The 21,737-nt window shown below is 58.1% G+C and overlaps 1 protein-coding gene across 1 annotated transcript; it reads left to right on the top strand.

Annotated features, from left to right (window-relative positions):
* Positions 1 to 1,426: 1,426 nt before the first annotated feature.
* On the top strand, positions 1,427 to 15,207 carry LRPAP1 (LDL receptor related protein associated protein 1). The gene is made up of 8 exons (XM_061191909.1): positions 1,427 to 1,686; positions 6,494 to 6,638; positions 8,300 to 8,424; positions 8,696 to 8,816; positions 9,149 to 9,307; positions 10,569 to 10,651; positions 11,788 to 11,964; positions 14,784 to 15,207. The coding sequence occupies exons 1-8, from the start codon at positions 1,477 to 1,479 to the stop codon at positions 14,844 to 14,846; spliced, it is 1,083 nt and encodes a 360-aa protein (XP_061047892.1). The 5' UTR covers positions 1,427 to 1,476; the 3' UTR covers positions 14,847 to 15,207.
* Positions 15,208 to 21,737: the final 6,530 nt, after the last annotated feature.

Genomic DNA, 21,737 nt, shown 5'->3' with positions numbered 1-21,737 from the left:
GCCCTGAACAGCAAAATTGGGGAAGCTTTAAGGTAAGGGAACATGCATATTCATGAGGGGGCTTGTGCAGGAGGAATTTAGCATAGAACTGGGGCAAGAGTCATCCTCGGTTGACAGTCCAGGTCTTAGTTGATTGAATCCGGCAAAGATCAGTATCGTCCATTCTCTGGCTCCAGTTAGTCTGGTCGCCAATTGTCCGAGGAAGTTCGGACCCTGTAAAACAGCTCGAGAATATGTATCAGACTAATCTTTACCTTTGAAACAGAACTGGGAGTCTTTATGACTGATTTAGTATCTCCGATATGGTTAAATTATTTTCCTGGCCTGGAAATAGCTGTTTGCTCTTACATTCTTTTGTTTCCTTAAAATCATTAACTACTGAGACCTGTTCTTCCGCAAAGGCAAGCATTGTGGCCAGGTTTAGATTACAACATGGCCTACACCTAAAGTGGCTTCTCTTATGTCAAGAAAGCTATGCCTGGTTCTCTTTCTTTGGGGACTCCCTTGTCCCCCATCTGCCTGCACTCCCTCCCAGACACAGTCCAGAGTCCTTACCAGATGGACTCACCCTGTCCCTTCTCGAACCATCAAAGCACCTAGGGGGTGCCTCTACCCGACCCTATAAGCTACTTGAGGGCAGCGATCTGCTTCTCACTCTTTCCCTGTTTCCTACTCTTCCCCCAGGGCACTGACCGGCTCACTGGCCCCATCAAATTGGCTGCGTTCAATTTTGCTCGATTTACTAGACAACAGCAGGTGGGAAGAAAGGAAACAGGTACACAAGTATCTCTAATACAGAACAAGTGCATGGAAGATAAGCGGGATGCAGTTCAAAGACAAGTGTTGGGGTGCCAGCGCTCCCTGGGTCATGGGGAAAGCTTCGGGGGGATGGGAGCGAGAAGCCCCAGGACCCCTGGGGCTCCCTGTGCCTCCGCTGTTTTCCTCTGACAAGTGAAGGAGTGGGCTGGGTGGGTCTAGGGTTCCTGACAGAGACACTGACGCTGGAGTGCCGAGCAGAGGCCACCTTCCAGAGACCATAATGACAAGGAAGGCTCAAGACCAAGGCAGATGACACAGAAACTATCTAAGGTGCAGCAGACACGCTCCCGATTTCTGAACTGTTTACTCTTTCTACGGAGTCGAAGGGAAAGGGCGCTCCGGTCAATCCGGGCTGCGGGGTCGGGGCTCTTTTCTCCACCAAGTCCGCAGCAACCCCGCAATCCCAGCTAGGGCAGCCCTAGCTGCAATCGGCGACGCCCGGCGTCATGAGGCCGCGGCGTGGTTGCCTAGGAAACGCCCCCGTGCCTCCGCAGGGTTCCCCGGGCCTTGTAGTCCGCCGGCCACCTCTCTTGGACAGGCCTCGCGGGGAGAGACTACAACTCCCAAGAGGCAGCGCGGCGGGTCCTGGTGGGCGGGGCCGGGCTAGGGCCTTTTCCCTCCCGCAGCTGCCGGGGTCTCCGCGTCTGGAGGAGGAAGATGGCGTCGCGGAGGGTTCGAACCGGACTGCGCGAGCTCCGGCCGCCGCCGCTACTACTGCTGCTGCTGCTTCTCGGGCCGTGGCCGGCGGCGGGCCACGGCGGCAAGTACTCGCGGGAGAAGAATGAGCCCGAGCCTTCCTCGAAGCGCGAGCCCGGGGGGGAGTTCCGCATGGAGAAGCTGAACCAGCTGTGGGAGAAGGCCCAGCGGGTGAGCGGCGGCCGGGCCCCTCTACCTCGGGGGTCCGCGGGGCCGGGGCTTCCTCTACCTCGGGGGTCCGCGGGGCCGGAGCTTTCTCTAGTTTTGGGGGTCCGCGGGGCAGAGGCTTCCTTTAATCCTGGGAACATCGGAGCCCGGGCCGGGGTCTTTTCTAATCCTGGGGTCCCCGGGGCCCGGGTCTCCTCTAACTTTGGGGGTCTACGGGGCCGGGGCCTTGAGCCTTTGACAGCCTCAGACCTGCCCGCAGATGTAGGTGTGGGTACCCCTTGCCTGGCGCCTCCGGGAAGAGGGACCCTGGCCTGGTGATGACAGGCGAAGACTGGGGAGGCCGTGGTGCCTGGGCAGAAGGGCTGCCCCGCCAGTTTGAACTGGCAGCTTTGCAGCTGAGACCGAGATCCCTCCCTGCAGGCAGACCCAGGTCTCCTGCCTTGCAGGTTTTTGCCTTTTCTCCTACATTGTCTTTCTCTGTATGGAGAAACAAGAAAAACAGGTGATGCTGAGCATGAAGACAAGCCCAAGGACAGCAGAAATCCTAGAAGCAAGCCAGTTCTTGTGAAATCGGGTGAGGGGAGATGGTGAGGTGAGAGGAGAACACCTGAAACTTAAGATGCTAGTGAATGAAATCCGACCGTCCTCATTTTAGAGAAGAAAGCAGCAAAGCCCAGAGGGCAAAGGGCGCTTCCAAGGTCACTCCACCTGGGGGTAGAATTGGAACTACAGCTTGCTGCTTGGGGTGTGACCTCGACCAGCGGCCTCCTCGTTAACATAACGGCCCCTCCTTTGTTAGGTGGGGTTTGTTTTTAGTGAAATGGGTATTTACAAACTTCCCCCAACCCTCTGGGCCTCAGCATCTTCATTAGATCCAGTCTTCCAGTTTTAAGCATTCCTGAGTCCTTGAGAAGGAGAGTAAAACAAAGTAAGGACTAAGTTTTGGAAGAGAGGAGAAACCGGCGGGAAAGAAAGGCGGGGGGAGGGGTAAAGGCTGGGGAAGGGATGTGGCAGGGAGATTGCAGGGTAGGCAGGGGCGGGTGGATGCCCCCAGGCCCAGCGCTGTTCCCAGACCAGTGGCCCTGAGGATTCTGCTGGGGACCCAGCTGTCAGGGCCCACTGTGTGTGTGCAGCCTGCCCGGGTGAGAGAGAGCACTCTGGGCTGGAGAAGCAGGGGGGCTTCCTGGAGGAAGGGGATCTTGTGTCCAGGAACCTGCCCTGAGCCCTTCTGCTTGCAGGGCTGTCCTGGTCAGCCCCGCCTTGTCCGTCCAGATGCTGCTTTGCATCTGCCATCCTGGGCAGCCTCTTCACACCTCCTGGCCGTCACCTGCCCTCGAGCTGCACCCGCCTGAACCCGCCACCCCCCCATGCTCAGTCCACTGGTGACCTCGCAGCCTCAGGTCACATCTGTCCAAGAGAGTCTGACTCTCTCCAGGAACCCCAACCCTGCCCCAGCCTTGGACGGACGGGCCTTGGACTGGATGATCTTTCCGGGCCCCTTGGCCCTGAATTCTACAATTGCACGTACAAGTATCTTCTGCTGAATGAAATGTGCAGACCTTCCAGGGTGGGGTCCATGCCTGGTGGCATTTTCCGGGTCCCTCCTCACATCCGGACGCCTCGTGCGGGTAGGCAGACCCACGGAATACAAGCTGGCCTGTCCCGGGCCCTCTAGGCTGAGAAGCTTCAAGGGCGGCGGTGGAGCTGGTCCTGGGAGGCAAGCTGTGCAGTCCTCAAGCCGGGCCGGGCCGGGCCGGGGTGGGCACTCGCGCTGCTCAGAGCCGGTGCCCAGGGCAGTGAGGGGCGCCCGGCACACCTGTGCCAGGGTTCTCAGCCTTGGACACGTGCTCTCTGAAAACATCAAGTGTTTCTTTGTTTTCTAAATATGAAACAGTTTCATAGTATGTCATGCTAGCGTGTACCCAGGGTGAGGGAGAGGAGTCTGATGAAGGCGCCCACCTCGCTCTCTCTTTCCAGCCCACTTTCTACGGGGGTGGGGGGCAAGTCCCGCCTTGGTCCACAGATGCCATGGTAGGGGGCCTCCCCCCCGTGAGACCAGTTCAGGGAACTACTGGTGTTGCTTCATCACAGCCCAGCATCTCCAGTCTTGACTTGCTGTGAAATTGTGCAGTTCCTCTTGATCCAAGCGCTTTAGAAGAGCTGTGGGCCAGACGGCAGGCACAGGGTTACTTCCAGAGCCCCGTGGTCTTGTGACCTCTCCCGGGGTGTCGCAAGGCTCCTGAGCAGGGAGGGGCCGGAGCCGTCCTTGGAGCTCTGGGGGGTGGGTGAAGCCGTGGGGAGTCGTCCTGAGGGGTGGCCCTGTGGAGATGTCTGGATGGCGTCTCCCTCCCGGGGTTGCCGCGCGCGCGTGCGTGTGAATTATGTCTTAACCCCGCTGTCCCTGTGTGCGGCCTTGTTCTCTGCACCCAGGCACCACATCCTCTGCTCCGGGGAGGACTCAGGGAGGGCCGGCCGAGCGACCAGGAGTCACCTGTACACCCGGCACTCCTGTCCCTACAGCAGCTCAGAGGCGGGCAGGGCTGTGTTCTGTCCTCGGGGCTCCTTAGCGGACTTACGGACGCTGTGAGCAAGGGGGCTGTCAGGCCAGAGTGCAGAGCTGTGGCTGGAGGCCGAGGCCTGCGTGGACGCTGCTTCCCAGGGACTTGTTTTGGTTTTTTTGTTTTGGTTTGGTTTGGTTTTTTACCATTTTTTGAGGTATGGTTGACCTCTAAAAAGCTGTACGTATTTAATGAGTTTGGAGGTAAGTGTACATCCCTGAAACCATCACCACCGTCTGTGCCATAAACACACGTGTCACCTCCCAGAGTATCCTCCCGCCCTCTAGTTTGTTTGTGTGTGTGTGTGTGTGATAAGAACTTAAGGTGAGATCTACCCTCTTGGCGAATTTTTAAATAATAAGTATGCGATGTAAATAGCGGAGAGTGTTGCGCTGTGCAGTGAGCCTCGGCACTTACGCTGCATAACTGACTTTGTGCCCTTTGACCCGCACCTTCCATCCCCTCTTGGCTGTTGTGAATAGTGCTGCAGTGAGCATGGGACCACAGATCTTTCTTCAAGGTCCTGATTTCAGTCCCTTCAGATAAATACCCAGACGTGGGATTGCTGGATCCCAGTGTATTGATGGTTCTCGTCTTCATTTTTGAGGCACCTCCGTACTGTTCTCCACGGTGACGGCACCAGTTTGCATTCCTACCAGCGGTGCACGAGGGTTCCCTTTTCTTCTCATCCTCACCAACAGTTGTTTTCTGTTTGTTTCCCATGGTAACCATCCTCATGGGTGTGAGGCGGTACCTCATTGGGGTTGGATTTGCATTTCCCCGATGATTCGTGACGTGGAGCGTCTTTCCATGTACCTGTTGGCCATTTGGATGTTGTGTTTGGAGCAATATTTATTCAAGGTCTTCACCTGTTTTTTTAAAAATCAGGCCATTACTTCTATTCAACTTAGTAGTGGAAGTTCTAGTCAGAACAGCTAGGGAAGAAAAAAGAAATAACAGTCATCCAAATCAGCAAGGAAGAGATAAAAGTATCTGTTTGCAGATGATGTGATCTTATATGCAGAAAACCCTAAAGACTTCACGAAATAACTTAGATCTAGTTCACAAAGTCACCGCGGTTACAGGATACGGAATCAACATACAAGCCTCGGTTGCATTTCTGTACACCAGCATCAGATGCTCTGAAAAGGAAATTAACGAAACAGTCCCATTTACGGTAGCAGCAGAAAGGATAAAGTACCCAGCGACATTTCGCCGTGTGTCCTGGGCCAGTTCTTAACCTCCCTGGGCCTCAGTTTACCCGAGCAGCCTGCAGGGTGATTGTGAAAGTTGCAGAGGCAGAGGAGAAGGTGCCGGGCTCGTGAGGCCCCGGGCTGAGAGCAGCTCCACGGAGGGCGTCCAGGATGCGGGCCCGGCGGCGCCCGTCCCCGGGAGCGGCTTCCTCCTGCCCAGCTGCTTGTCTCATGGGTGTAGGTGATTTACTCCACTTTCATATTTGACAGAGCCTGCTTTGCATTTGGTGTCTATTAACTGGTTCTTTTCACATGAGCCATTAACATTTAACTTCAAGTTGAGGTTAGGAGGGTCCGGAGAGTGGCCTTTTTTGCCTGGGCTCCGTGCCTGCCGTTGGGGGCACCACTGTCACCCGGGGCACCTCCAGCCCTGAGCCCGCGGGCCTCCACGTCTCAGAGGAAGGCTGGCACCAGATCACGACTCACCCTTGTGAAACGCAGAGCCTCGGACGCTGCTGGGCACCAGTCTGCAGCTCGGGGCTCCGGCCTGGATGTTGGCTCCTGGGGATGTGGACAGCCAGGAAAGTGCGCAGGGGTCAGGTCCCAGCGCCCTCACCCGCTGTCCTGTCATCTGCGGGGAGTGCCTGCCTGGGGTGGCACAGCCATCCGGGGAGCTGATGCGCCCAAGGGCTACCCGGGGGGAGCCCCGCACTCGCAGCCTCCCCAGGGCCCCGGCTGGGAAGGTGAGGCGTCCTGCTACAGGAGCCCCTGGGCCACCAGCACCTGCACACTCAGGCCGCTGGTGGCGGGCGGCTCCCTGGGGACTTGGGATCTGACGAGGCTGGAGAGCGGCCTCGGGGTGTAAGGGCTGGTGGTCTTCACGCTGCGGGCAGAGGTCCCTTTGAGGTTCTCGTGGGAGCACATGCAGGATTTTGGCCACCTGGGACCCTGGCTCCGCCTCCCTGTCTCTGGCGTCTGCCCTCTGAGGTCAGTGTCTCCCGGGCTGTCGCTGGTCATCGTTCAGCTGGGGATCACGTGTCCTCTTTTCTCCTCCCGCAGCTTGATCTTCCTCCTTTGAAGTTGTCCGAGCTCCATGCTGATCTGAAGATACAAGAACGGGACGAGTTCAAGTGGAAGAAATTGAAGGCTGAAGGCCTGGATGAAGACGGAGAGAAAGAGGCAAAGCTTGCCCGCAGTCTCAACGGTATGTCTCTTCTCAGTCCAAGGGCAGCGGTCACCCAGGCTCGGGCCCCAGCTTCTTACTCTGACTTGGTTTGTGGGCAAGACGAGAGTCGGGGCTGTCCTCGTGAGCCTGGCCCTGGCAAAGTGACCCTCAGCCGCGGGCAGGCACAGCTGCCAGGCTGTCCTGTGCAGGCTCTTGGCACGTGGGAGGGAGGGCCAGGGCGAGGACGTCTGGCCGCGTTAGTGCACAAGCAACCAGGGCTGCTTGGTCCAGGGAGGCGGCTGGGATGGCCAGATGCCCACGGTCACCTGGACGAGGAAGCGGGGATGTTCCCAGGGTCTGGCCGTGTGAAGAGCACGGCCCCCGCCGGTCCGAGCCTTGTGGCCCCTGTGGCCCACCCTGCATCTAGGGCTCCCGGTGTGTCCAGGTGGCCCGGGGCTGGGAGATGGAGGAGCGTGGGGGGCAGGGAGAGGCGGCCGGTGGTCAGCTCCCTCCCCGCGATGCCCGCACCGCAGGCTGGACACCAGGAACACACACTCTTCACAGCTCACTCTCAAGGCTTCCAGTGGGCTGAGCTTCTGGGCAGGGTGAGTTCTGAGGCACAGGCAATGTAGACAGGGAAGTGAAGCCCCAGGAGGCGAGGTCAGGCTGAGCGGGGCGCTCCCTGGGCTGGCTCAGCTGAGGGTGGGCCCCGGGGCGAGGAGCTGGGTGTGGAGGCCGCGCAGGTGGGCCGCAGGGCCCCCGTGGGGACCACTCGTGTCCAGCGCTTGTCAGAGGAGGTGCTGGGGGTCAGGGGTCAGGTGGGCCACTGCCCGGATGAGGACCTCAGGGATGGAGCACAGGGGAAAGGGAAGCCCGGATCCAGAGAGGCCCGGGTGCGGCCTGGAGGGGGCAGTGGGGACTGTCTGTAGATGGGAGGAAGGACGCCCGTTCCTTCAGGGCAGGGCGGGCGGGAGGAGATGCTGGGAGGGGCGTCCTCCAGGGCAGACCCAGCAGCCCGGCCCTGCTGAGGAGCGCTGCTTCCGGGTGCCTAGTGGACCCGCCGTGTCGTGTTGGTGACGATGGTGCTGAGACGCAGGCCCCCGTCTGGCGCAGAGGCTCTGGGCGGCGCTGTGTCCTGGCGCTACTGACAGACGACACCTGGTCGCTGCCCCACAGTGACCGGCCAGCAGCAGGCTTGAGCCAGTGTCCCCTCCCGGCTACCGCTGTTAACTTTTCACCGGAAGCTGCCAACGCTGAGGTTTCTCCTTGTAGAAAATCTTTTCTGCAAATAAAAATATGACTTGGGCCGTGGAAGAGCTTCCCCTGGCCACCGCCCCGTCCATTCGGTGGACTGTCGTCCTCTCCCGCCCTCGCTGGAGTTCACCCCACGACAGAAACGGGCTGCAGGTTTTGGTTTTGCAAGCCTGTGAAGCTGGTCCTACAGGCAGTCCCGGGGATGCTGAGCGCGTCCTGCCGCGCCGCGCTCTCCACCGCGGGTCAGGGGACGGAGGGGTCGGCCGGAAGCGCGCGGCAGGAACCCCGAGGCCACCAGTGTGTGCTGGGGGGGGTGTTGGCAGAGCGGGATCCCCGGGTTGGCTCACGCTCCTTCCGCTGGGTCCTGAGTGGGCAGGAGAGCTGGGCGGGCGGAGGAAGGGGTGGCCCCCAGACCACGGCCTCGACCCCCTCCCGCGCTCTCCTAGTCATCCTGGCCAAGTACGGTCTGGACGGGAGGAAGGACGCCCGGGCCGTGAGCAGCAACTTGATCAGCCACGGCCCCGCCGACCACAGCCTGGAGGACCCCCGGCTGGAGAAGCTGTGGCACAAGGTACCCTCGGCGCTGCCATCCGCCTTGGAGGCGTCGGGCCTTGGCTTTTGGTTTCCTGCCCCCGCGTCCCCTAGCGAAGGGGGGTAAAGGCCGAGACCTGGGCCTGAGTACTCCACCCAGGAGCAAGGGTCCTGCCTGGCCTGCGGGAGTGATCCACAGGGGCACCCGTGTAACTAACCCCAGGTGGGCATGGCTGGCAGGGTGCACCCCGAGGTGTGGACAGGTGAGCACGGCCCACGGGGGTGTTCACTGGAGGTGGCTTTCCTTCCAGGCGAAGACCTCTGGGAAGTTCTCCAGTGAAGAACTGGACAAGCTGTGGCGGGAGCTCCAGCATCACAAGGAGAAGGTCCAGGAGTACAATGTCCTGCTGGAGACCCTGAGCAGGACCGAAGGTGCTCCCCGCAGGCGGCCCTGGCTCCAGAGTGTTCCAGAACAGAGCTGCTGGGGGGCTGGGGGCAGTGCCATGCTGTCAGGCCTCCCAGCTTTCTGAGCAGGAATCTCAGCGTTTAGGAGCCCGTCGGGGTGCCTACGCGCATCTGTGAGCGTGGGTTCAGATGAACCCGTTCTGCGGTGCCATGGGTTCTGTCCTGTCACTGCCGGTGTGACTTCAGGGGGACTTGTGGGGGGCTCGGGACCCAAGACAGCGGGGCTGGGGCTGCGGCGCACCACGGCATCTAGACGGCCCAGGGCCGGCCCTCATGGCCTCCTGCCTCTGGCTCCGCAGAAATCCACGAAAACGTTATCAGCCCCGTGGACGTGAGCCGCGTCAAGGAGGACGCGCTGCAGGTGGGCCACGCCGAGCTGAAGGACAAGCTGCGGGACATCAGCCAGGGCTTCGACCGCCTGCGGAGAGTCAGCCACCAGGGCTACGGTGACCAGGCCGGTGAGCCCGCGCCCCGCTGCCCGGCGCCCGGGTGACGGCCGCAGAGCCCCTCCAGCCCTTCCGCCCCCAGGGCCACACCTGGGCTGCTTTCTGTCTCCTGGAAGGTGCACGCACCTTTATTTCTAGCCTCACGGTGTCCTTTGACCCTCACGGTGGCGCGCGGCCCCGCACGCTGGGATGGCTGCTCTGCTCCCGTGCAGACGGCTCGCTGCTCAGGGGCCGAGGCCGGAGCTCCTCGCTGGGTGCCGCCCCCTGGAGGATGGCCCGGGCCTCTGCACGCGTCTCCCGCAGGAGCCCGCGGCTCAAGCCTGGTGCGGGCTTGCAGGAAGTCGGCCAGGTGCTCTTTGTACCGTCTTCTGTCACCCGTCCGTTCCTTCTCCGGCCTGTTCCCTGAGCACTGGCCACGTGGCGGGTGCTGCTTTTGACGCGGGGGTGCAGCGGGGGCGCGAGGCGGGCTCCCTGCTCCTCCGCGTGGCCCGGGTGCCCCGGGGCACGACTCTGCCCTGCTGGGCTCGCTCAGCTGCCGTGGTGCGGGGACCAGACCACCGTGTGGACCCGCTGTGCTGATCTGCTGAAATGCCAGGGAGCAGGGACCCCCAAGGGCCTGGCCGTGCAGAGGAGCGGGGCAACTGATGCTGTGCCTCGGCCCCTCCCCTCCCGGGGCTGCATCCAGCCGGCCCCTGCTGCTGGCCTGCCGAGTCCTTCCAGCAGCGCCCCAGGGCCCCGGGCAGCGGGAAGGGTCCGCCGCTGGGGAGGTGGGACAGCTGGAGAGATGGCCGCCGGGCGGGCCGCCGTGGCCACTTGCTCCCAGCCGCCTCCAGCCTGGGAGGGAGGTGGGTGACAAGCCCGCGCCCTCGCGCCGTGCTCTCTGGAGTGGTGGCTGAAGTCACGGGTCCCTTCCATTTGGTTTACTTCGCTTCAGAGCTACAGGGGCAGGCAGCGCCTGAGCCTCAGCCTGGAGCTGCGGGTAGGGGGACCCCCCAGTCTGAACCCCCCCCCCCAACACTCCACCTGCTTGCTCGCGCAAGTGCTCCCGCGCCCCGGGCAGTAGCGGCTCGACCAGGGGCTGGGAGGGCATCGCCGAGGCCCCCCCAGCGGGTCCCGGGAACCGCAGACTGAACGTGCGTGGAAGGAGTGCTTGGTCTGCTTGCAGAGGACGCTTGCACACGAGCACCGTGCACTGTGCAGGCGGCCTGTGTGGCTCCGGGCGTCCCGGGCTGCCGCCGTGCAGGTCTCCGAGCCTGCCTTTGCTCCTTCGCAGGGTTCGAGGAGCCTCGGGTGCTGGACCTGTGGGACATGGCCCAGTCAGCCAACTTCACCGAGAAGGAGCTCGAGGCCTTTCGGGTAGGGACGGCCTCTCAGCCACGGGGTCTGGCGGCATCTCTCCCAGTGGACTTTCTGATAATGTGGGGGAGGTCCTCTTCTTTAGTCCCAGCAGATCAGCGTTTTCACGGGAACATTCTCTCTGCTTGCCCTCTGTGTCCCTCTGCCTCCCCGGTTGGCAACCCGTGTGGGACGAAGCTGGCCTCTGGTGAACAGACAGTGTGGCTTCAGGGCATCTGCTCAGTTTTGGGTGCAGTGGGCGTGAGGCCGGGGCTTGTGGGACGAGTGAATTGAGAGGGATTTGGAGGAGCAGCCAGTAGGACCCTGCGGGGCTGTGGTGCTCGGCCCGGAGGGAGGAAGGGTCTTTGGGTCACCTGGGCATTGCCTCCAGGTGGGTTCTGCTGTGGCAAAGCTGCCACAGGTCAGGGGGTCAGGGATCAAGGAAGGGCACAGGCCCGTGGGTGTGAAGCTTCCGTCTCCTTGGACAGGAGTGCAGGGAGAGGGGAGCCTGCCCGGGGCCTGGGGAGTTAAGATCGCTGACGTGTTCAGGAGGTGTCTTGACGTGGGCCTGGAGGCACCCTTGGGGGGCGCTGGAGGAGTGTAGGGGTTGGGCCTGGAGGCCCACCTGCGCTGGGGTGGGGGGAGCCTGGAGGCCTGGGGAACGGAGAGGACGGGGGACAGTGTGGGGGTGCCCAGGGCTCAAGTGCCACATGTCAGGCTGGATATGGGGTCAGGGCCAGAGGGAACCAGATGCCTGGCAGGTGCCATTCACCTAGAGGGTAAGAGGTCAGTGGGAGTGGGGAGGGAGCGCATAGGGTTGCGACCCTTGGCCCCTGAAGCCGTCAGGTTCTGGTGGGTCCCTTTAGAGAGAAGGGCTGCTCACCTGATTTCCATGTGTGCTGCTTCATGATTGCGCACGGCAGCCGGGAGGGCGGAGCCTGCCGTCCCGCTCGGCCCCCGGAGCTGTCCTGGGCTGGGCGGGCTGCACGGGGAATGGGCGCAGGGTATGCAGCCTTCAGGGCGGGGGAGCCCCGGCCCCAAGCGTGCAGCCACCTGCCCTGGGTGTTTTCCTGAAGCAGCCGTGAAGTTCCATCAGGGACCCTAGGGTGGTAGTAAGAGCACGTTGGGGTAATTCAGTTGTTTAAACATTATTCTAGGAAGAGCTTAAGCACTTTGAAGCCAAAATTGAAAAGCACAACCACTACCAGAAGCAGCTGGAAATTTCCCATCAGAAACTGAAACACGTGGAGAGCTTTGGGGACCAGGAGCACGTCAGCCGGAACAGGGAGCGGTACGCCATGTTGGAGGAGAAGACCAAGGAGCTGGGCTACAAGGTGGGTGTGTGGCCGCCTGCCAGGCCTCCGCGGGAGCGGGAGCGGGCGCGTGACAGTTCCGTCAGCACCAGCGCGCCGGCCTCCGGGTCCCCCGGCCTCCCCTCCCTGGGCCTCGGCTCCCCCTCTGCAGAGGGGAGGGGATTGTCTCACCCTCGCGGAGCTCGGTGGGGGCAGTAGTGACACAGTGGTCAGCTGCAGGGGGCGGGGTGGGGGGACAGGGACTGCCCAGGCCTTCCCACCCCCACCTGCCTCTGGGTCTGTTTAGGGCCGCTCTCTGAACCAGGTGAGCAGTGAAGAGGTGTACACGCGCGAGGCGGGTGGGCGGGCGGGCAGCCGGGGCTGGAGCTGGGCTCTTCCAGCCGCACCACTGGCATCCTGGCCCCCAAAATATGTGGCCTGTCACTGGTTCTGAAGGTCCTGCGCTCCTGCGAGCTGCCCGCGTGGCTTTGGAGGCTCCTGAGTGGACGCGGGAGCCAGCGGTTTTCCAAGCGTTCAGCCTGGGGCGCAAGGAGACCATACTCGGCTCCAGAGCAGCGGCAGGGGTCCCGTGCGGGGCGCTCCTCACGTGCGGCTCAGTGGGGCTTGCAAATACCCTAAATGGGGGCGCTGGCTCCATTATGGGGTGACATGTGAACCCCAGACAGTGCTCAGGTGTGCAGGACATCGAGACTGAAGCACCCCTCGCTGGGGGACACCTGACCCAGCAGCGCCGCTGCCCGCCCTCCCCTGGTCATTCGTGGTGAAGCCACAAATCCAGGCACTTTCCAGGCACTAAGACGTGAGGGCCCGTCTGCAGCAGAGCCTCTGGTTTAGGTTAAGTGAGAAAAGGAGGGGCAGGCGGTGTGGACCCTCCTCAGAGCCAGCAGCACGAGCATGGTACGTCGCCACGGACGCCCAGGAAATTCAAAACGGAGGAGCTGGGCCCTGGAGGGAGCCTCCTTTGTGCCTTTTGCGCAGGGATGTGTTATCTATTCAAGAATAAACGAAACCTAAAAAGTGAAAGAAGACCAAAGTACCGAGAAGGAAGGGAGCGTGTGGATTCTTTCCTGTGTCGGGCAGAGCCGAGCAGGGGGAAGCCAGGCACCCCTTGTGGGGCGTCCACCTGCAGGTGACACCGTGACGGGCTCCGCAGCGGGGATGAAGAGGGAGCCGGTGCTCCTGGCTTCCCCGACCGTGGAGAAGGGACTCTGACGTGCCGTGAGCACCGGGGCTGCCGGAGGAGACCTCCCCAGGTCCCCGCCCGGCCCGGGCTCCTGCGCGGAAGGCCGGCAGCACCAGCCTGCAGGGCTCTTGTGAACTAGGAACAGAGAGCAGAGCCCAGGCCCTTGGACTGCCGCGGCGGCAGCGCCCGCCATCGTGTGACGAGGACAAGCTGGCAGGAGCCGCGGACGAGTCGGGGTCTTCATTTGCTGCTTTTGAAATGACGTGGTACCGTAGGCAGCCCGCCACGACAGACAGGCCCCCCGCAGCCCACGGGGTCACTCCCGGAGCATGAAGCTCTGGTGACCGGAGGGGACCGTGGTGCTGGGCCCTGTAGGACGTCTCCTACGTGAGCCCCGTACATGTGCTGCTGGCAGGAGCCTCGCCTCAGACCTATAGGCATGCAGACTGAAAGTGAGCCGGTGGAAAAAGGTATTCCACACAAATGGAAATCAAAGCCAGGACAGCAGTACTCACCAGACAAAATAGACTTGAAAACAAAGACTGTAACAGGAGACAAAGGTAGACATTACATAATGGGATCAATCCAAGAAGAAGACGTAACAATTGTTTAAATGCACCCAACATAGGAGCAACTAAACACATAAAGCAAATATGAATAGACATAAAGGGAGAAATTGATGGTAACAGTAATAGTGGGGGACTTTACCACCCCCCTTACATCAATGGACAGATCATCCAGATAGAAGATCAGTGAGGAAACACAGGCCTTAAGCGACGCATTAGACCAGATGAACGCTATAGATGGAGCATTCCATCCAAAAGCAGAATACACATCCTTCTCAAGTACACACAGAACATTCTCCAGGACAGATCACATGCTGGGCCACAGAACAAGTCTCAGTAAATTTAAGAAAATCATATCAAGCATCTTTTCCAAACACAACAGCTTGAGACTAGAAATAAACTACAAGAAAAAAAACTCCAAAAAACACAAACACATAGAGGCTAAACAGTATGCTACTAAACAATCAGAGGGTTGCTGAAGAAATGAAGGAAAAAATTTAAAAATACCTGAAGACAAGCAAAAAGACAACTTTCCCAAACCTAGAGGACACAGCAAAAAAAGAGGGAAGTTTATTGCAATGCAGATCTACCTCAAGAAGTAAGAATCTCGAATAAACAGCCTCACCTTACAGTTGAATTAGAAAAAGAACAGACAAAACCCAAAGTTAGTAGAAAGAAAGGAATCGGGAGTATCAGAACAGAAATAAAGACTAAAAAAAAGAAAAATAGAAAAGATCAATGAAACTAAGAGCTGGTTCTTTGGAAAGATAAACAAAACTGATAAACGTTTATCCAGACTCATCAAGAAGCAAACGAGAAAGGGCCCAAATCAATGAAAGCAGAAATGAGGCTGAGGGGGGTGGAGAGCGGAAGCAGCGCTGTTCGTCGCTCTCCTGCTTCTAGCCGTTCATAATGTTCCTTGCGGGCTGTTTGCGGTTAGTGAGCTGCCTTTATGATTTATTTATGATCCGTTCTAGATGGGTGGGTACTTGGACAGCAGGATCACCGAGCTGAGGAGTTCTCGGCGACAGGCTGCGAATCTCGGGTCACGAGCAGATCTGCTAACTGGTTCACCTGTGCTGTTCCCGCAGGTAAAGAAGCATCTGCAGGACCTGTCCAGCCGCATCTCCAGGGCTCGCCACAACGAGCTCTGAGGCCCCGGGGCCTGGCCGGCGGCTCCTGAAGATGGGCCTGGGTGCTCAGGGGTGGCTTGTCACCAGCAGAACCTCAGGGAAGGCGCGATGGGGACTGGCCACGAGGGGCCTGAGCCGGAAGGATAGTGCCGCGGACCGGGAGGAGGAGCTCCATGATCCCGCCCCGCCCACCCCCGGCTGGCCGCCCCGTTCCCTCAACACAGCCAGCCGTCACCTCTTTTGAGAACGCAATTCCCAGCTGCCCGTGGAGTGGTGGTCCCCTATGCTACAAGGTCACAGTTTGCATCAAAATCTTAAAAATCTGCCACTGGAAGTACTATGTACAGAAGTCCTTACAAATATATTGCAGTATTTAATTAAACCTTGAGGTCATTGAGGCGTCACTGTGTCTGCTGGGCTAGGGGACTTCAGTCTCAGGTGAGGTGAGCGGCTTCAGGCCACTGTGCCAGCTCCAAGGCCCCTCTTCCGCCCCCAGCCCCACCCCCCAATCTCTGTGGCGTGAGATGGAGGAGGGGCTGGTGGGCTTGGCTGGGCCCTCCCTGGTCTGGCGCTGAAGTTATGGGGTAGAGACGGCAGGGCAGAGGGGATGGTGCCCTGGACTCTGACCTGAGCTCCTGCCCCTGCAGGTCAGGGTTGGGAAGAGCCCAGCAGCCCATGGGGCTCCATGTCCAGCCAGGGTCGGGTGCACAGCACGCGTGGTTCCAAGAGGATCCACCGGGCGCTGTGTTCCTGTCTTTGCCACGTCTGATCTCAGCTTCAGCACTGGGGCCCGCCAAGTGCAGATACCCATTAGCCGTTCTTACAAGAAAAGCCAAGGGTAACACGCCAGGCCTATGTCAGGGCACCATGAACATGAGTGGGGAGGTGGGCCCATGACAGGTGGCTTGGGTGCAGCCTCCTTCCTCCGTGGGTCGGTTGGCCCGGCGCCAGGCCTGTCCAGCACAGGAGGTAGCCCTACCCTGGGCCTTCATGTCACGTCTGCCACCGGCCCGACCGGCTGTTGTGTCTCTCACAGCCCTGGCCAGGCTTCAGGCAGGGCTGGGGCGACTGCACTGAGACACCTGTCGGGCCCAAGGGAGGACTCAGTGCGGGGCTTCCAGGCTGCTCCTGGGAGCTCAGAGCTCTCAGCCACATGCTCGGGCACTGGGTCCCCCATGTGCACACACGGCCCAGCCCTCACGGGCTCACGCTTGGGGGTGGTGCAAAGTTGGCCCAGGACGTGGAGGCGAACGGGCTGACCCTCTACTCGGTTTACCCTCGGAGGAGCCAACAGCCTAGAGGCAACTCCTGGCTTCAGACGTGTGCAAGGGAAACGGAGGGGCCTTTACTGTGGTTTGTCATCGCTCTGGCCCTGGAGGAGATGGGTGAGGCGGAAGCCCCCCAGTTCAGGGGCAGTGGCTGCATTGTTTGATCGTAGCTTCTAAATGATCACTTCGAAGTAAAGGGGTGTTCGTGTGAGGGCACAGACATATGCCTGCGGCTCAGTGAGCTCTCACACAAGTGCTGGGGCCCCACCCCTGCTCAAGAAGTGCAGGGCCCTGGCCTCCCCAGGACCCCCTTCCCCAGCACTCCTCCTTCCTAGAGCTAACCACTTGCACATGTTCCCACATCTGTATATTGGAACCTAATCCCCAAGGTGATGGTACCAGGAGATGGGGCCTTTGGGAGGTGATTAGGTCATGAGATTGGGGTCCTCGTGAACAGGATCAGTGCCCTTATAAGAGAGACCCCAGGACTCCCTTGTCCCCTTCCACTGTGAGGCCACAGCGAGAACCAGGAAGCTGGCCCTACCAGACACCAAGCCTCCACAGCATGATCCTGGACTTCTGACCTCCAGAACTGAAAGTAAACGTATGCTGTTTAAGCCCCCAGTCTATGGTTTCCTGTTACAGTGGTCCAGGTGGACTAAGAAACCACTCTCTTTTAGTAAGGTTGGATTTCCCTGTTCAAACTTCATAAACACGCAGTTATGGTGGGGGGATGTGTCTGTGTCTGTTGGTGTGTCTTGTGTGTGTGTGTGTATGTTGTCTGGCTGCCAGTAGATGTGCTGGTGAGGTTCAACAATGTCTAGCAGAAATTTGTTCCTTTTCGTTGCTACGTAGTATTCCGTCATGGGGGTGTATCACACTTTGTTTTTACTCCATTCTGCTGTTGATGGACACTTGAGTTGTTTTCAGTTTTGTACGTAACATCAGTTAGAAATGGCTGTGATGAACATTCGTTGGGGGGGTGGAGCTGCTGCCTCCCAAGCACGTCACTTTCCTCCCCTGGGTTTCTCTCAGGTGCTTTAACAAGGTCCCTGTTGATGGGCAGTTATTTCTAATGCGTTTTTTCAAGATAAGATGTCCTCAACATAATAAAGCCCACAGCTCACATCATACTCAGCAGTGAAAAGCTGAAAGCTTTTGCTCTAAAATCAGGAACAAGGCAAGGATACCCACTCTCACCACTTCTATTCAACATAGTATTGGCAGTCCTAGCCACAGCAATTAGGCAAGAAAAAGAAATAAAAGGCATCCAAATTGGAAAGGAAGAAGTAAAACACTTCTTGCAGCTGACATGAAATTATACATAGAAAAAACTAAAGACTACATCAAAAAACTGTTAGAACTGATAAAGGAATTCAGTAAAGTTGCAGGGTACAAAATTAATATACAGAAATCTGTTGTGTTTCTATATACAGTGAAAGTAAACTACCAGAAAGAGAAATGAAGAAAACAGTCCCATTTATAATTGCATCAAAGAGAATAAAATACCTAGGAATAAGTTTAACCAAGGAGGTGAAAGTCCTGTACACTGAAAACTGTAAGACACTGATGAAAGAAACTGAGGAAGACACAAATAAATGGAAAGATACTCCATGCTCATGGATTGGAAGAATAAATATTGTTTAAATGCCCATACTACCCAAAGCAATCTATAGATTCAGTGCAATCCTCTAAAAATTCCAATGACGTTTTTCACAGAAACAGAACAAACAATCCTAAACTCTTTATGGAACCACAAAAGACCCCAAATTGCCAAGTCAATCTTGAGAAAGAAAGGCAAAGCTGGAGGCTTCATGCTCTGTGATTTCAAACCATATTACAAACCTGTAGTGATCAAAACAATATGGTATGGGCATAAAACAGACACATAGATCAATGGAACAGAATAGACCAGAAATAAACCCACACTTATGTGGTCAGTTAATTTACGACAGAGGAGCCAAGAATATACAATGGGGAAAGGACAGTCTCTTCAATAAATGGTGTTGGGAAAACTGGACCACTGTCTTACACCATGTACAAAAATTAACTCAAAATGGATTAAAAAACGTAAGACTTGAAACCATAAAACTCCTAAAAGAAAACAGTAAGCTCCCTGACATTGGTCTTGGCGATGATTTTTTGGATCTGACACCAAAAGCAAAGGCAACAAAAGCAAAAATAAATAAATGGAACTACATCAAACTAAAAAGCTTCTGCACAGCAAAGGAAACCATCAACAAAATGAAAAGGCAACCTATGGAATGGGAGAAAATATTTGTGAACCACATATCCGATAAGGGGTTAATATCCAAATTATATAAAGAACTCATATAACTCAGTAGCAAAAAACCAAACAATCCAGTTACAAATGGGCAGAGGACCTGAATAGACATTTTCCCAAAAAAGACATACAAATGGCCCACAGATACATGAAAAGGTGCTCAACATCACTAATCATTAAGTTTTGTTTTTTGGTTTTTGTTGGTTTTTCTATTTTTGGTCATGCCTCGAGGCATGCAGGATCTTAGTTCCTGACCAGGGATTGAACCCGTGCCCCCTGCAGTGGAAGCACAGAGTCCTAACCACTGGACCACCAGGGAATTCCATCGTCACTAATCATTAGGGAAATGCAAATCAAGACCACAGAGAGACATCACCTCACACATATTAGAATGACTATTATCAAAAAGACAACAGATAACGAATGTTGACTAGGATGTGGAGAAAGAGAACCCTTGTGCACTGTTGGTGGGAATGTAAATGGGTGCAGCCTCTGTGGAAAACTGTGGAGATTCCTCAAAAAATTAAAAATAGAACTACCATATGATCCAGCAGTTCCACTTCTGGGTATTTATCTGAAGGAAATGAAAACACTAACTCAAAAAGATATCTACACCCCTGTGTTCATCCCAGCATTATTTACAATTGCCAAGATATAGAAGCAGCCGAAGCGCCCATCGATGGATGAATGGTTAGAAGATGTGGTACATACATACAATGGAATGTTACTCAGCCATTAAAAAAATGGAACCCTGCCATTTGTGACAACATGGATGTACCTAGAGGGCATTGTGCTAAGTGAAATAAGACAGACAGAAAGACGAATATATGATCTCACATGTATGTGGAATCTTAAAAAAAAAAAAACTGAACTGATACAGAGGAGAGATGTGTGGTTGCCAGAGGCGGAAGGTAGGGAGTGGATGATGCGATGAAGGGAGTCAAAAGGCACAAACTTCCGATTATAAACTAAGTCACAGGATGTAATGTACAACACGGCAACTCTAGTTAACAATACTGTAGTGTGTACTGACAGCTGATGGAAACTTGGTCTTCAGAGTTCTCATCACATTCTGTAACTCTGTGAGGTGGTGGATGTTAACTAGACTTACTGTGGTGATCATTTCACAGTACATACAAATATAGAATCGTGACGCTGTACACCTAAAACTAATATAATCTGTCAATTAAACCTCAATAAAACAATAATAAGGTGTTCTGTCTGACACTGATATTCCAGAATTAAGACGCTAAACCCAGCACAGCATTGGAGGCCCCCCAGCCTCCAGGGCACCTCTCTGCCGGATCTGTGTCCAGCGCCCTGCACAGTCTCCCTTAGGCCAGCTCAGGCCTGAGGAGGGTCCAGCCTGGGGACCTGAGGGCACAGGGCATGACAGGACATGAGGGGAGTGGGAAGGGCAGTGATGGGGGCGTCACTGCAGGGGTGCTGGGCCAGGGATGCCCCTTCCCTCTCAGCAAAGGTGGGGAGCCCTTCCCAGGCTTGAGTTGGGGTCCAGGGTCCCTGAGACCTCCTTCCACGACCACACAGTGGCCCGTGGGCCTCACCCCTGGTGGCTGCAACAGCTTTGCCGAGGTGACCCCAGTGGACTTGGCCACCAAGTGCCGGCTAGCCGCCCCTTACAGCTCTGGAGGAAGGGCAGGCAGTTGTCTGGTCCCCACTTGGCCCTGCATGGCCGCCCTAGCTGGCTTAGCCCTAGCACCCCTGAGCCTTGCTGGCCGGAGGGCGGCCGTCATACGTCAGGACAAACCCCTGCCCTTGGCATTTGTGCTCCGTGGCCCCTCCACAGCCTCCCGGCTCCCCGACCACCCCTCTTGTGGTGCCCTTGGCCAGGCCCGGCTGACCCCGCAGGGAACTGCTCTGCTTCCCATGACCATGTGGCTCCAGGTGGATGCCGCCCAGGACCCCTCGGCCACCCACAGGGCCGGAGGGGGGCGTGGAGACCCTTCCTGGATGCCCCACCCATCCCTGGCCCTGTGTTAGCTTCACGAAAACTCAGCAGGCTCACCTTATTTGGAAAATAGGAGACCCCAGACGCCAGCCACTCAAGGTCACTGGTAAGGCCCGGGACCCCTAGTTGCCTGTCCCTGAGCTGGTGCGTACAGCCTGCCCAGGGCATGGAGGTCGGCCCCCCTCCCACCCGAGGGAACCCTGACACAGCTGAAGCCCCGGACTGGGGTGCACTGGCCACGCTTTGCCCCCACTTGCATCTTAAAAGGGAAGCCTGCTACCCTGGAGTCCCATCCAGGGCGTGTGAAAACCGGACCTGTTTGTTGAGCAGCCCCGGGGCCTTTGCATCCCACTAGGCACTTTGCCGCCACAGGCTCGGCAGGGGAGGGGGACTGAAGTTCTAGCCCCACCAGCCTGAGGGACCTGCCGCCAGGAGGAGGAGGTGTGGGGTGCAGCAAGTGGCTCCCCACGGGCAGGCTAACCACGGCTCGCTGGGTCCAGGATGGGATCACGGCAGGAGGCAGGGAGGGATGGGTCTGCGTGGGCCCTGGTCGGGATCCCCACCAGGCAGAGCAGGGCCCCATCTCATCTCCGAGGCCAGGGTGGGGCAGCCCGGCTTGGCGAGGACAGGAAGCCCACCGCCAACTCCAGGAGCTCCCCAGCATCCAGACTCCCATTGGCCAGCGCAGCCGGGACCACCGCACCGGCTCACGGAGCCCTGGAAATGCTCTACGACCCACCAAGGCCGCAGGGAGAGCCCCACCCAGCCACCAGGGGTCCCTCCGTGTGTCCAGAGGCACGTGGCACGAGCCCTCACCCTCAGGAAATAACTGGCCGGGTCAACAATGGAACACGAGTGATTTTAAACCATTTACAGAACTAACTAAATGGGTCCCAAGAAGCAGGCAGTCAGCTGAGCGCGCGAGGGCCACGCCATCCAGGCACAGGGCAGCAGTGACCCAGAGGGGACAGAGGGGGCCCTGCAGAGGACGCCACGTGGTGGGGCCTGGCCGGGTCCCCCGTGGTTGGGGACATGCGTTTGGCTGGGACACATCGTCGTCACCGGGCCGCCGCCTCCAGGGAAGGCGCGGGCAGGTCGCATCCCTGGACCGGAGACTGCTCGCCAGACGCCGCCTCAGGTCCACCTGGAGCCTCCCGACACCTGTCCAGGCGGCACCTCCCGCCGGCCTGCGGACCAGAGCAGGTGTCAGAGGAGCGCCCCGGAACCGTCCACCCGCCCCCACCGCCGCCCCCGCCCCCGCCCCGGGCCCGGGCAGCGCGCCCACCCTCGGCTCGGAGCCTGACCGCCGGGACGCAGCAGAGGTGCCGCGGAGACGCTCCCTCGAGCCGACGGGTCGCGTCGCAGTCCAGTCGCGTCGCAGTCCGGCCGCC

This window comes from Eubalaena glacialis, chromosome 5, assembly GCF_028564815.1.
Source record: "Eubalaena glacialis isolate mEubGla1 chromosome 5, mEubGla1.1.hap2.+ XY, whole genome shotgun sequence".
Lineage (NCBI taxonomy): Eukaryota > Metazoa > Chordata > Mammalia > Artiodactyla > Balaenidae > Eubalaena > Eubalaena glacialis.
This window is presented reverse-complemented; position numbering and strand designations above follow the sequence as displayed.

Bases quoted from the DNA above. Each gene is read 5' to 3' on its own strand.
- LRPAP1 (XM_061191909.1), top strand. From the start codon at position 1,477: ATGGCGTCGCGGAGGGTTCGAACCGGACTGCGCGAGCTCCGGCCGCCG. The intron at 8,817-9,148 runs GTGCTCCCCGCA...CTGGCTCCGCAG, and splicing joins GACCCTGAGCAGGACCGAAG to AAATCCACGAAAACGTTATC. The intron at 9,308-10,568 runs GTGAGCCCGCGC...GCTCCTTCGCAG, and splicing joins GGGCTACGGTGACCAGGCCG to GGTTCGAGGAGCCTCGGGTG.